Source organism: Notothenia rossii, assembly GCF_949606895.1.
Source record: "Notothenia rossii genome assembly, chromosome: 7".
Taxonomy (NCBI): Eukaryota; Metazoa; Chordata; class Actinopteri; order Perciformes; family Nototheniidae; genus Notothenia; species Notothenia rossii.
The window spans coordinates 80615759-80630158 of NC_136905.1; the positions used below are offsets into that span (position 1 = coordinate 80615759).

Genomic DNA, 14400 nt, shown 5'->3' on the forward strand with positions numbered 1-14400 from the left:
CCCAAGTCTTTACGCCTCGAAAACTCACTACATTTACAGGGCTGCACATGGCTTCCCCAACCGAAAAATATGACTTGAAAAAGATATCCATTAAATACCCTCTTGTGTAGATGCTGCACTCGGTTGATGTGTGTGTGTTTGTTTGGGAGCCCCTGGGTTAAAGGTGCTGTCATCGGATCTGATGGAGGGAGGGAGGAGGAAGAGGAGGAGGGGGGGGGGTAGAGGAGTGGACAGACACTGGTAGCGGAGGGGGAGGCGTTTGGATCGGCGAAGACGGGGAGTGAACCAGCAGAGAGGGTGAGAAAGCAGCGGATCTGGCCCTTTAAATCACAAATACAGCGCTTTCGGAGGTGAGTTTGGAGATATTCGGGTATTTTTCTCCCTGTGTTTAAGAAATGTAACGCGTCTGTGTGCCTCTGCAACTCCTGCTTCTCGTCACCGAGGGCGGCTGCGGAGAGGGGCTTCATCAGTGTCACGAATCCGGTTTCCCCAAGCCCTTTGCCGGCAGAGAGGGAGGGGAGGACCGGGGACAGGGTCAGTGGAAGATTTTCGACAGCTCGGCTGGACTGTGAGGACCCAGAAGCCACTGTGTCCAAAAAACCTCTGGATTGTACATGCTCAAAAAGACCGTGTGCTGATCAATTAGCATAATAGCGGAACATAAAGTCATGCGCTCCATTCTCGTTGGATGAGTTCACATTGGCCACCGGAGCCTGCGTCCCTCTAAACATGTCACCACCCTGCTCCCACGGATAACAACCGGGGCCTATTTGCAGACCTGAAGCTAGTCTGGTATTCACTTGGGAAAATATCTCTAGCTTTGATATGTGCACAAGGTCTGAGTGTGCTTGCGCGCACTGCGCGTATGCGTGTGTATGTGAGTGTGGATAGCCATGGGAGAGAGAGGACATGCTGTTCTCTCCATCAAAATGCCCGCATTGTGTTTTCACACGGTAGAGCAGAAAGCAGGGCCTATAGCGGAGGACATGGTTCCGTACTGCGGCCCGATCAGCGCTCCGGAGCTGCTGGGATCAATAAGGATTGATGCATATTTGCGCGTCTTCAGAGCGGCTGTATGGGCTCCTCATCGGGGCCTGTCCAGTTCTGGTGATGCTTTGTGTCCAGGCCTTGATAAATAAACTGTTTACTGTATAGCCTATATGTTTGTCATCGGCTTTAAATTGAAAACCAAATACATTTGAGGGCGTATGAGAGGAGAGATTTGACAGTGGAGGGGCAGACACTTCTATTTGTGCTGGTTTGTAGGTGAGGGCTATGCTTCCTGCTTTCAGCATTCGCCATAGCAGAAAGTTTGAGAAATCAACAGGCTAAATAAAACAAGGCACTCAAAAGACTTAGGGAAAGCATCATTCTCACTTGTAGCCCCCTGTGACTCTGAGTTTGTATTTTATTTATTGTTGATGCATGTAAGCATGTCAACAAATACTTTGACGTGTCCACACTGTTGTAAGAAAAAGTGTTTGGCTTTTTTGAAGAATCAGATGAGGGTTTGACAACAAAAACTATCCTCAAATAAGCTTGTAGTTTTCATTTGTTAGTGTTCATTTCTGGTAGTTTTTTCAGGCTGTTGTCTGTGGACATTATTTTATTGCTTAAGTGTTATTGTAAAGTTCAGGACCCCAGGGTTAAAATCTTGAGTTGAGTTTGGGCATGTGGTTGGGACTGTTTACTCATTTTAGGGTAGTTTCCAGGGTTGGGTGATAACCCCCTACTGACTGTTTGTTAATAAAAAGTATTCCAATATGAAACTTGCTATACAAGGGCCGATACATACAAGTGTTGCTATTAAAGCATCCTATTAAGGGAGCGTATAGTGCAATCATTTATGAGAGAAATACAGCATCATTTGGTTTTATCTAAATAAATGTTTCGTCGGGCATGTTGATGTTTCCAGAAAGTGATATCCCTTGACACTCCGCTTGCATTGATACTGAAATCAATACTTTAACTTTATCGACGGCTTTATCTCCAGGGGATTATGGGGGTCAATTCAATGCTGCCAAAAACAAGTCTGCATGTGTGTGAGAAATCACAAAAAGCTAATCTAACCTACAGAAAGAAAAGGGGGTTTAAGGGTCTACTTAGGGGTAAGATTTGGGCTCAGGGTGAAGATTAGTTTGAGGATTGAATTTATAGCGTTTGGATGTATTAGAAATGCAATTATATAAATGCAAGTGCGCACACTCATACGCACACACACACACGCACACACACGCACTGTTGTTTTTTTACCAATTAAATTAAAATCGGATTATTGTTATAACTTTAATGCCGGTGTTTTGAACTCCTTCTCTTATTAATGTGACCAGGCTCATCTAACGGACGGACGCACACACACACACACGCACGCACGCACGCACGCACGCACGCACGCACACACACACACACACACACACACACACAAAGCCCTAATTACAGACATGATTCTCTGAGCTACTCCACGGTAGGAGTAATTAAAGCAGGACTCTCCTCCCTGGAGAGGGTGACAGACAGAGAGACAGTCGTAACACTCGATGTTAAGCACTGAGGGAAACTTCTACGCTGTGCTAAAGAAAGAAGCAGGAGGTTTATGGAGGGGTTTTTTTTTTTAAATAACTCTATGACATTTTGGATCGGAAATGCAGGGCTGTTCTATCTGATGGATTATAATGGTGTCACTGGTTTTGGTGACAGATGGTGTGATGTGAATGATAAGAAGATGATGATAACAGTTTGGCATTCAAGCAAGTTCCAATCTCATTATATAAAATAAATTATGAAAGCTTGAACTACAATTGTATTTCTCCCGCTGAAAAGCACATTTCTGAGTTCACATTCAAGTTTTTAGATTCAAATTCAGTATTCATTTCAACTACAAATGGTGTAAGGATGACAGTTTTAAGGCAGATTTCACTCTCAGCAGCAACTATCTTAAATCCAGATGGGATCAGTGTCATGAATCATTTTAAAAAGCCCAGTTGTACAAAACTGCAAATGGACAAGACTAACATGTTCTGTAACCTCACTGGAAAAACACTCATCTCACGCCTCTTGTGTCTTCCCTTTTTTACAGGGACAAGCCAATGTGAGCTCACCTGCAGTCCAGCTCCGGCGTTTCGACTTGGCATTGAATTGTTTTCTTGTCATTCCTGCACCGCTAACATCTCCATCCAGTGACGCTTTCACGAGAGTCCTGTCTGCCACCACCAGCCAGGTAACACTCAAATACCTCTGTCAAGCCAACGATTATTTACCATGAATACTTAACATACATCTAAACATAATGTAAAGAAAGTATTTCAAGTTATTTTTTGAAAATAGTCCAGCTCCAGCCTAAGTCATACTGTGTTTATCATCTCCATAAAGTGTTTATTGATCACTCATTAATAATGTTGTACTATCATTCAGTCACCTCACGGTGGTGCTATAGCTTCATCAACTGAGGCCATACGTCCCATAAATACAGCTATTAAAAATCAGAACATGTGGGAGAAGTACTCAGATATTGTACTTGAGTAAAAGTAGAAGTACTCAGATCTTGTCCTTGAGTAAAAGTAGAAGTACTCAGATCTTGTACCTGAGTAAAAGTAGAAGTACTCAGATCTTGAATTTGAGTAAAAGTAGAAATACTCAGATCTTGTACTTGAGTAAAAGTAGAAGTACTCAGATCTTGTCCTTGAGTAAAAGTAGAAGTACTCAGATATTGTACTTGAGTAAAAGTAGAAGTACTCAGATCTTGTACTTGAGTAAAAGTAGAAGTAGTCAGATCTTGTCCTTGAGTAAAAGTAGAAGTACTCAGATCTTGTCCTTGAGTAAACGTAGAAGTACTCAGATCTTGTATATGAGTAAAAGTAGAAGTACTCAGATCTTGTACTTGAGTAAAAGTAGAAGTACTCAGATCTTGTCCTTGAGTAAGAGTAGAAGTACTCAGATATTGTACTTGAGTAAAAGTAGAAGTACTCAGATCTTGTCCTTGAGTAAAAGTAGAAGTACTCAGATCTTGTCCTTGAGTAAGAGTAGAAGTACTCAGATATTGTACTTGAGTAAAAGTAGAAGTACTCAGATCTTGAATTTGAGTAAAAGTAGAATTACTCAGATCTTGTCCTTGAGTAAAAGTAGAAGTACTCAGATCTTGTACTTGAGTAAAAGTAGAAGTACTCAGATATTGTACTTGAGTAAAAGTAGAAGTACTCAGATCTTGTCCTTGAGTAAAAGTAGAAGTACTCAGATCTTGTCCTTGAGTAAAAGTAGAAGTACTCAGATCTTGTACTTGAGTAAAAGTAGAAGTACTCAGATATTGTACTTGAGTAAAAGTAGAAGTACTCAGATCTTGTCCTTGAGTAAAAGTAGAAGTACTCAGATCTTGTACTTGAGTAAAAGTAGAAGTACTCAGATATTGTACTTGAGTAAAAGTAGAAGTACTCAGATCTTGTCCTTGAGTAAAAGTAGAAGTACTCAGATCTTGTATATGAGTAAAAGTAGAAGTACTCAGATCTTGAATTTGAGTAAAAGTAGAAATACTCAGATCTTGTACTTGAGTAAAAATAGAAGGACTCAGATCTTGTCCTTGAGTAAAAGTAGAAGTACTCAGATCTTGTACTTGAGTAAAAGTAGAAGTACCAGAGTGTAGGAATACTCTGTCACAGTAAAAGTCATGCATTCAAAATGTTCCTCAAGTAAAAGTAGAAAAGTATTCTCATCAAAATATAGTGAAAGTAGCGACAGTAAAAGTAGTCATTGTGCAGGTTGGTCCATTTCAGAATAATATATATGATATGTTTTATAATGATTGATCATGAAAGTGTTCTCAAAGCTGGTAAAGGTGCAGCTAGTTTGAATGACTTTGTATACTGCAGGGTAGCTTGTGGATTTACTCCAGGTGGAACTAAAGTCTGATTTAACACTTGATTATATTTCACATCATTCATCCAGATCTGAGAAGTAACTAAAGGTATTAAATACATGTAGTGGAGGAAAAGTACACTATTTACCTCTGAACTGTAGTGGAGTAGAAGTACAAAGTAACTAACCAAAGTAAAGTAGAAGTATCTCAAAACTGTACTTAAGTAGAGTACTTGATTAAATGTACTACTTCCCACCTCTCAAAATCAGTTCGTAAATCAGAGGAGCAGTGTAAAAGCAATGTTCATATACTTCAGTATGTAAGTAAACCAAGTAAACCCAGGATTAAATGTAAAAATGTCATAGTTGACTCGTAAAAACATGACACCCTTTCCTTTCCTAGCCCTGAATATATTCCACAGTGCTAGAAGCAGTAAAAGCATGTATAAACTACAAAAGTATCATTGACAAAGGTAACAAAACTCAAATGAATAATTATGCAGCGACCCTTAAAGCTATAATCTCATTACTTTTGGATCTTGCACCAATGCATTAACATGTATGTTGCAATGTAATGTGGTACAGCATTTTTATTTAAAGTAATCTATGTGCTGTGGTTTAATCTTTTGCAAGTCTAAGTTTAGTCAAATGTATTTCCCTCTGAAATGAAGTCAAACGTGGCATATAAGGAAATAACTTTGGATACAGTTTGAGGGTAAATTAACATATCAATAAGTTGGCCAACTGCAACAACTTTATGTAATTAAATACAGCATATATGTACAGTACACACAATATATTTGCTTTAAATTAAATGTGCATTTCCAAACCAGAAGTAATTTGACTTCTATGTCAGATCGTCCGAGGGAAACAGAAGACACAACGTATTGAAAGCACGCCGGTTCGAACGTGCACATTGCTCCAAACTCATCATCATCTGCATTATCTTTCTCTCTCTCTCTCTGTTTCTTATTCAGTTTTCTCCTGTGTTGGTGTATTCTGATGGATCAGTATGTCTACCACTAATAATATCGCCCAGGCCAGGAAACTGGTGGAACAGCTGAGAATCGAGGCAGGGATCGAACGCATTAAGGTAGGAGGAGATATACGTGGATGTGATCATTCATCTGATTGTTTTCTCCTTACTATTTCTTCTCTTTCCTCCAAATCAAATCAAAGAACGCGACATACAAGTCAAATAGATGAATATAACAAAAAGAGAGTAGAAACACAATAAAACAATAGAGTAAATGCCATCAAATGTAGGGCAAACATTGGGTAAAACTATAGGCTTTACTAAAAAGGAAGGTCTTCAACACCACAATTGTCCATGTTGCCAGTCTGTGGTCTAAGACTCCATATTGGCTGAAGACACTCAATATTGAAGTTACATTTACACCCTTTAACCCTCCTGTTGTCTTCGGGTCAAATCTGATCGATTTACTACTTTCATCAATCATAACTTCTTTGTTTTACATTCGATTGCATTAAGGCTTTATGATATCCTTCACAGTAGACATTTGAACACATCAAATTACTGATCACCACTTTCATTGCATGTCGGACGATTTAGTCAACTATGTAACACCCATGGTGTTCCCGGTCAAAAAGGACTGCCATGAAGAAAAGGAATTAGTAACCATCCGGATCAGATAAAACACACACACACACACACACACACACACACACACACACACACACACACACACACACACACACACACACACACACACATACTCTAGATGTGTTCCCCCCCTTATGTGCCCATCCCCCCACATGGATCACACCTGGCACACGCAATACATGTTCAGTGTCTATTCTTTGTATATTTACTGCAGTTGTTCATGTATACCAGTAGTCTGATACCATATGTACAGTTTGAAAGGGTGCTAAATTAAATTTGGTGATGATTAATGGTTTTTGTGTAAATGTAATAGCAGTTAAAACAGGAGGGTTAATATTTTACTTGGGCTTTTAGATGAAGACCGCACACAGTTAATAAATACACTATTCTTCTGGTTGAAATACATATTTTAAAAACTCAACCAAGGAGTATTTCTTCATTTAAGGCGTTTGAAGAGTAGATTAAAAATACAATCTCTTTTGGAAAAAACTATTGCCACAAAAAATCAAAGGGTGGCTCAACACACCATGACATGGGAAATAAATAATTAGCTCTAATGAAGAGTGGGATGAAAGGAACAATAAATATGCTTTCCATGTTGTGTTTTTGGTGGTTTTTGGTTTTAAACCTATTTTTGTTTGTGTAATGTTGAAGTGATCCTTTTGACTGTATCTTTATTTCTTCTGTTTTATTTTTTAAATTTTTGTCTGAGATGGAAATGTCATCATATGTTATTGTTATGTCCACGTTTGTGTCTTTAGCCAGTACAAAAAAACACTGTCTGCCTCTCTAATTAAAACAGGAAGTTGGTCCCACAGAAAGGAGGAAGCTGAACGCTCCTGATCTAGTTTTTCAGACTCTGACCCCACCCCCCCCCCCCCCCCCCCCCCCTTCTTCTTCTGCAGGTGTCTAAAGCGGCAGCAGACCTGATGAGTTACTGTGAGCAGCACGCTCGTAACGACCCTCTGCTGGTCGGGGTTCCCACCTCCGACAACCCTTTCAAGGACAAGAAGCCCTGCATCATCCTATAGCCGCCTTCTGACATCACACACACACACACACACACACACACACACACACACACACACACACACACACACACACACACACACACACACACACACACACACACACACACACACACACACACACACACACACACACACCCACACACACACACACACACACACACACACACACACACACACACACACACATTTATATACACTTGTGCACATACAGGCACATATAAATGCACACATTCAATACTTAAAATGATCCTCAAACTCATGCAAGCACACATTTCAAGCCTACAAACACATACAGAAACACACACACACACACACACACACACACACACACACACACTCCAAAAATAGCCACTCTGGAAAAGCGCCATACTCCGGAGCCACAGCTAGGGGGCAGGTATCTCGTTCTCTTGGTGGCTGAGATCAGTATATCATTGAGTATGATCCAAGGTGCTTTTGGTTATATTCACATCTGCTGGTTAATTAACTACGTTAATTAAGTGTCAGCTTAACTTTGAAAGGGATTTGGACATTATTTATCAGTAAGAAAACCGGATTTCTTTCCTTCTTTTGTCAAAAAATGAAGGGGTTGTTTAAAGGATGGACTGCAGTGCCATAGGCGAGGAGTGGGAGGATGCATGTTGGCAATAGAAATTAACGGTTGGCGCTCCCAAACAGGGAGTTAAAACAGGCCTGAGAGCTTTGCCTACAAACCTATTGTGCTAAATCACGGCGGGTAATTTCGGAGCAAGTGGCTGAAGCCTTTGCCTTTTTCAAACTAGCATGTTCCCATCCATCAGACCTCTGCCTGTGGCCTCACTGCGGCCGTCTGCAGCCTTTGGCAACACCTCCAGCTGTGCCAACCTGTGCAGAAAGTCGTCCCTCTGTGCTGATCTGATGTCACCGTTTTCACTGCGGTTCAATATGGCTGCTGTTGGTTGAGATCAAAGTCTAACGTGACATCAGATCTGCAGCAGAACATAGTTACAAAAACTCAAGCTATTAACCCTGGACGCTTACTGCAATTTTCTTAAGAAATACTTGTTTGTGAACTATGTGTATGTTGCGATATTTTGTTCAAGCATTACTTAACAGATAAATATAATACTTTATTTTAATTATTGGTTTGCTTTGACATAGGTGTTGCCCCTGGCTGGTCACGTTTCTCTTCCTGTTTGAGGCTAGATGCTACTATTAATCAAACAACAAGGAGATCTAGTTGTCAGCCAGGGGTATCAGCTATAAGCAGATAACAGAAGTATCTTAATCTAGCCGCCCTGTGCTTTACCCCGAGGTCGCACACTGACCACACCTTTACAGTCTGCAAGGACTGCATGGCTGGAGGGGAAAACCCAAACTGAAAAAGTAAATGCTGTCTTAAAACGTTTAGATTAACCTTTCCCTTTCCTGCCTTCTTCACTTATGTTTGTGTGTTTGAATTGGCAGTTTTTATAATGTTAATGGATGGAAAAGAAGAGACATAATGCATTGGATAGTGAAAAGAGAAAGGTCTTTGCTTTGTTTGCATCTACAGTAGAGGAAGAGGGTACATCATAACAACCTGGCTAAACCAGTCTGAGAGTTTGGGGTCAGAGGCTGGGTCGGTAACAGTCGATACACGGTTTCCTCTGTCCTCCTCTCCTCCACAATGCTCCTTTCTCTGACAAACCAAACGTGATTGTAAAAGCTGAAGTTGAAGTGAAAGAAAAAATGAAGTAAAGAGAAACAAACTAACTGTATAAACTTTATTTCAGACATGTGCAGAAGTGATACATTGAAGAGTAGCTGTTTTGGGTTTATTTGTGAGTTTCTTCTTTCTATGGAGTCCATGGAGCCTGGTGAGTTGAGTAGTTCCCTGTACAGTGTTTGTAAGATACACAATCTAGACACAGAACCTCCCTCTCTGGATGTTGGACTTTTTTTTTAGGACTACTTTTTCTGTTCGGTCAGTCACATATCTGTCTTCATTTCTTCTTCTTTTGTCTCATTCAGGATTTAGAGGCTTGGGATAGTTGAGGATTGTTGAAACCATAGATACAAAAACAAAACATCTGATAGAAACAAAACAACTGTTAGGTTTATTATCGGGTCCTGTTAGAGGATGAACCAACATCTGACCTCTTTACAGTGGCAAAAAACCAACCTCCTTTAACACCGGAGCAGCAACGTTGTTCTCAAGCGTTGGTTATGGTTTGCCAAAGGCATTTAGGACAACACACACTCATCCGCATAACACACTCTCTTGCTGTTATTGTTTTAGGTTTGATTGCCCGAAGTCAAAGCTTAAAGGAGCACTAAATGACACGTGCTGCTTTTGACGCGTGATCCCTGAAAGATGTGTGCAATCATATTTACATTGGAGCATTTAGCCGAGGCTTTCGTCAGCTGTAACGTACAAGGCTTACGACTGCTGATGAATCTCAGGGGAGTTGAATCGACTTCTTTTTTTCTGTTAGGCTATTTGATCACGAGCCTTCTGCTGAGTTTTTTTTCGAAGCGGTGCGAACTGTTGAGCAGTGTGCACAGAGACAAAGCAGGCAGGGGGCACCTTTTAGGCATGTTTGCGACGGAATTAAATGATTATGAGTTACCCTTGACAAATCTTTGAATGTGTCTTGAAAGGAATAGCATGTATGTGCATTTGAGTGTGTGTTTTTGAGAGACACACAGTGTGTAAGAAGGCACAGTATCTCCACGTAATGATGTTACTGTCGCTCAGCCCTCCACTGGCAGGTCAGTCTGACCTGAGCGGAGGACACGTTGTGCACTGTGTACGGCCTCCTCTCACTCAGATGCTACTGTGCTCATCGCTAAGAAGAGTAAAGAAGGGCCTTGTAAGAATATATAATAATGGGAAGCTATTTTTAATGTGATGACCAATAATGACCAAAAACAACCCAGAAAATCCAAAAATGTGTTGAAGCTTGTTTTCCCCGCTCATCAAAGCTACTCCAATGTCTCTCTGTTTAGAATAAAGTTAAGCTGGCAGCAAGTTAGCTTAGCTTAAGTGTAAGAGCAAATCCAGGGCATTGAAGCCAATTTGACAAAGTGTTGAAATACAACTTCAGGATTTTGTGTGTGACGCCATTGGATATCCAGAGTTATAACCCTTTCTTTTTTCATTTGAGCAGGGTTAAAAGAAACACTGGTACGCTTGCTTTATGGGCATTTAATGTGGACTTACTGTCTGTCTGGGGATCTTTCTGTCTGATTTCACCGCTGACGTTAAATTGGCGGAAATTCTGTCATTAGATTGATATGACCACAAGGACGACCAAATTGACCAATCAGAATCGAGTATTCAATTAAAGCCGAGTTAAGCTAAGATAACCAGCTTCTGGCTGTCATTCAATTTGAGCAAACAGATAATGAAGTGGTATACATCTTCTCTAAACCTCCCTGCAATAAATCCATTAATGGTATTTCCCAAGAGGTTAAACCATACCATTATAATTAATTGTAGAGTTGTTCGAAATATAATAACTATACAAACAGAAACTTGACTGCAGTGACAGACCGGATGTAACGCAGAATAACTCATCTGTGTTCTTCCCCAGAAATATATACTTCAAAATTAGGCAATGAACGGATTTCTTGTCGAGGAAATCAGAGGCAGTTCCCAGTCATTTCTTTGCAAAATGCATTTCAAATTACAACTGCACGAGACTCACACAACATGAAACAAGCATGCACACATATCAGCTCACACACATACACACACTGATGTTGTTCTGGATATGTCTGACAGATTCTATTTTTTACCATTATTGTCATTTCAATCATTCCATGGCTGGTTGAGCTTAAAATCAGAGAGACAGACGACCTACATTGCTGGTTTGGCTGACGGCTTCTCTGATTGGTTGGTTGTTAGTTTGCCTTATAGTGGCGTATATTGTGTTAATGCTGGTCTTGGGGTTGTCAGGTCGACAGAATGAACAGTGTTAAAGTAGAACATGAAGCTTGAGATGGAAATCCCCTGGTGTTGTGACTCAAAGCAGGCGAGAGTTGAGGCTCCTCACCGGCTGATTACGAAATCAAACATGGCTGAATCCGCCCTGAGCCGTTCCCGAGACTCGTCTTTTGTGTTCTGATCTCCTGTGTATGCATACAGTATATGTATCTTTTTGCCTTGATTGATTATGAAGAAAATATATCTATTTTTTGTAACTGTTCTCTGATGTGCCATAACTCATGTTTTCTTGCACACTGTTAATATTTTGTGGATATTGCTGTTAAAAAAGATGATATTGAAAAGTAGATAACATTAATAAAAAGATGATATAATAACAAATGCTCTTGTGGAATTTTTGTTTTTAGCTTTGCTGACGGCACGCTTGCATGGAGGGCAATGTCAGTTAAAGACTACTACTTCAACCCAATGCAACCTGATGCTTTTTTATTTGGATTTATTTGTGTTTTATTTTGTGTCAATGTCCACATTTTGATCAATGATTTGTATGACATTTACATAAGGAATTTAAATGTATAAGAAATGTGTCTGACAAAAAAAAACACTACAGGCTTAAGTAATAATTGTTTTGATCAAACCATGAGCCATATAAACATGCATAAAGCTAGGCAGACCTTTTGCTTTTGCTTTCCTCCTAAAGTGCTCCAACACATTGTACGTGATTGGCTAAGGGGCGGGACATCTCTAAGCGGTTGACCAATCACAACAGAGCCGGCCAGCTAACCAATCAGAGCAGGCTGGGCTCTGGTTTGGAGCTTTTTCAACATTAGGCGTGTTCACACCGCAGTACTTTTCCCACTTTAGTTCCGATATAGTTCCGAATTTGTCGCGTTCACACCAAAAAGAGCCGGAACTCAAATTAATTCATGAGAACCTTTTTAACCCCTTTTCCGTCCCTGCTAAAGAGCAGGGACTTTCGTGGGAGAGAAAGGTTCCTATGTCTGATTGGCTGGGCGAATTGCAAAACACGTCACTTAAAACTCCCAAAAAGTTTTGTGAAGCCGCCATTTTATTATCCTCGCATTAGCATGATTAGCATTAGCATTAGCCTAGCGCACAAACGCAGAGACTAACTTATGGCAACACAAAAGAAAACATGGGAGCGGTGGAGATGAGGAGGTGTCGGCGTTCTGGCGATTTACTCGGAAGGCTTCAATAAGCTGCTGGGAGTCCCAGCAGCTTCTGCTAAAGCCAGTACCCAACTCCGGGGACTTCGGGTGGCAGTATACGCCGTGAAGTTGTTTGCGGACTGCCAGTAAACCCAAAGCAGAAGAAGAAGAAGAAGTGACGTCAGCGGCTCATTTGCCAAATCCTCCCCCAGGGACTTATTCCGGTGTTAACGCGATCTGTACTTAGTTCATGACAACCAAAGAGTTCTCATGAACTAAGTTCTGATGAACCTTTGTGGGAAAAGTACTGCGGTGTGAAAGCACCTATTGAGCTAACTTAATACTAACCTGAAAATAAGCAGAGTAGGGCCCCTTTAATAAAAAAATGTGCAAGATTACAAATATATGAAATACATGAATACAAATGATAATGCAGATGTGCTGTAGGTTTGTGTTTTAATTAGATCATTGATGCAGTATCACACATTTTCTTGTACTGAAAGGCATCTTCTCTGCATTTCCCAACAACCAGACAACAATAACCATGATTGTTCAGTTATCTTTTAAAAGTTAAACTGTGAATATAATTAAGGGTAAGTTTTGTTAGAGCTTTTGTTTCTATTGTATATTTACCCAGAAAGCTTCACAGCACCAACAAAAGCTGACCTACATATGAGGTGAAGCTGAATGGGAGACATGGAACATGGACTGGATCCACTGAGGCTGGGCATGAGAAACATAGATCCTCTCAGGCGGAAACATCCGGGTTATTATGTATTTATTTCAGCAAGGACCATACAAATACAAATGCATTAATCTCAGAAAAGAGAAGAGATGAAATATGCCAGGCTTGAGCTAATAGCTCATTTCCATCTGCAGTCCTTATGATGACTTCTGCAGCACCGTTTAAACATACAACACAACAAGTGCTTTCACTGTCAAATCATCTGTTTAAACACTTTTTTACCCAAAACAGAAATGTAACAGTGGAGGCAGAATTATTCAGCAGGGCTGCACGCTTAATTATCATTTTAAAAATATTGCTAAATGAACTACACATTGCATAATATGTCAAAATATGTGTAAATATGTGAAGTAGAGCGTCAAATGTAATTATACAAACTAAATAAAGAAACATTTTTCATCAGTCAAACTAAATGCAATTAATCCAGCCCTGTTACTTAGTGTTTTTACTTAAAGTAGTACAAGTTCTTCATTTCAAATTATTAATTAAGTTAAAGTATATAAGTATTTGCATTAAATGAACTTAAAGTAACAAATTAAAATACGTATTGTGCGTATTAGCCCATTTCAAAATGTTAATAGATTTTTTATGCTGGATATCTTTTATATTACAGTTAATTTATAAGTTGATATATATTGTGTATAAACTAATATTCTGCATCTGTAAAGAGTCATTTGCTGCTGGTTCAGTGTCATAAAAGAGCCAAACAACAAGAACATATTCAGATATAAGAAACTGTAATAAGAGAATTCTCACTGTTTTCGTTCCTAAAAAGTCCTAATAATTGTCCACTAATTTTAAAGGTCACATATCAATGTTCAAAGTGTCAGCTTAGAAATACAAACAAACTCTTCCTGCTGTAAAAGATCTGATGAAAGAGGAAAAAGAAAGTGTCAGATTAAATTGCCGGGAATTATAAAGAAGGGAGGGGATTATGATTAGAAACTGTTTGCCTCACATAACGAGGATCCACTGACCCGTTAATGAGGCTCGGAAAGGGGGCGGGGCATTTATCACTGACGGAGGAAGGGGTGGTGTCCTCCCAAACAATACATCAACACCCAGAGAGACTAAAACTTTCC

General features: G+C 40.0%; 1 protein-coding gene across 5 annotated transcripts; it reads left to right on the forward strand.

Annotated features, from left to right (window-relative positions):
* Window positions 1-193: 193 nt before the first annotated feature.
* Window positions 194-11785, forward strand: LOC307047322 (guanine nucleotide-binding protein G(I)/G(S)/G(O) subunit gamma-7). Of its 5 annotated transcripts, none has more exons than XM_079694239.1 (4): window positions 194-350; window positions 3074-3214; window positions 5820-5935; window positions 7372-11785. In XM_079694239.1, exons 3-4 carry the CDS (start codon window positions 5855-5857, stop codon window positions 7495-7497), a joined length of 207 nt encoding a protein of 68 aa, XP_079550365.1. In that variant the 5' UTR covers window positions 194-350; window positions 3074-3214; window positions 5820-5854; the 3' UTR covers window positions 7498-11785. The 5 variants fall into 5 exon arrangements, with proteins under 5 accessions (XP_079550365.1, XP_079550369.1, XP_079550366.1 ...); XM_079694243.1 differs by having other exon boundaries at window positions 209-297; XM_079694240.1 differs by lacking the exon at window positions 194-350 and adding an exon at window positions 357-568.
* Window positions 11786-14400: the final 2615 nt, after the last annotated feature.

Bases quoted from the DNA above. Each gene is read 5' to 3' on its own strand.
- LOC307047322 (XM_079694239.1), top strand. From the start codon at position 5,855: ATGTCTACCACTAATAATATCGCCCAGGCCAGGAAACTGGTGGAACAG. The intron at 5,936-7,371 runs GTAGGAGGAGAT...CTTCTTCTGCAG, and splicing joins CAGGGATCGAACGCATTAAG to GTGTCTAAAGCGGCAGCAGA.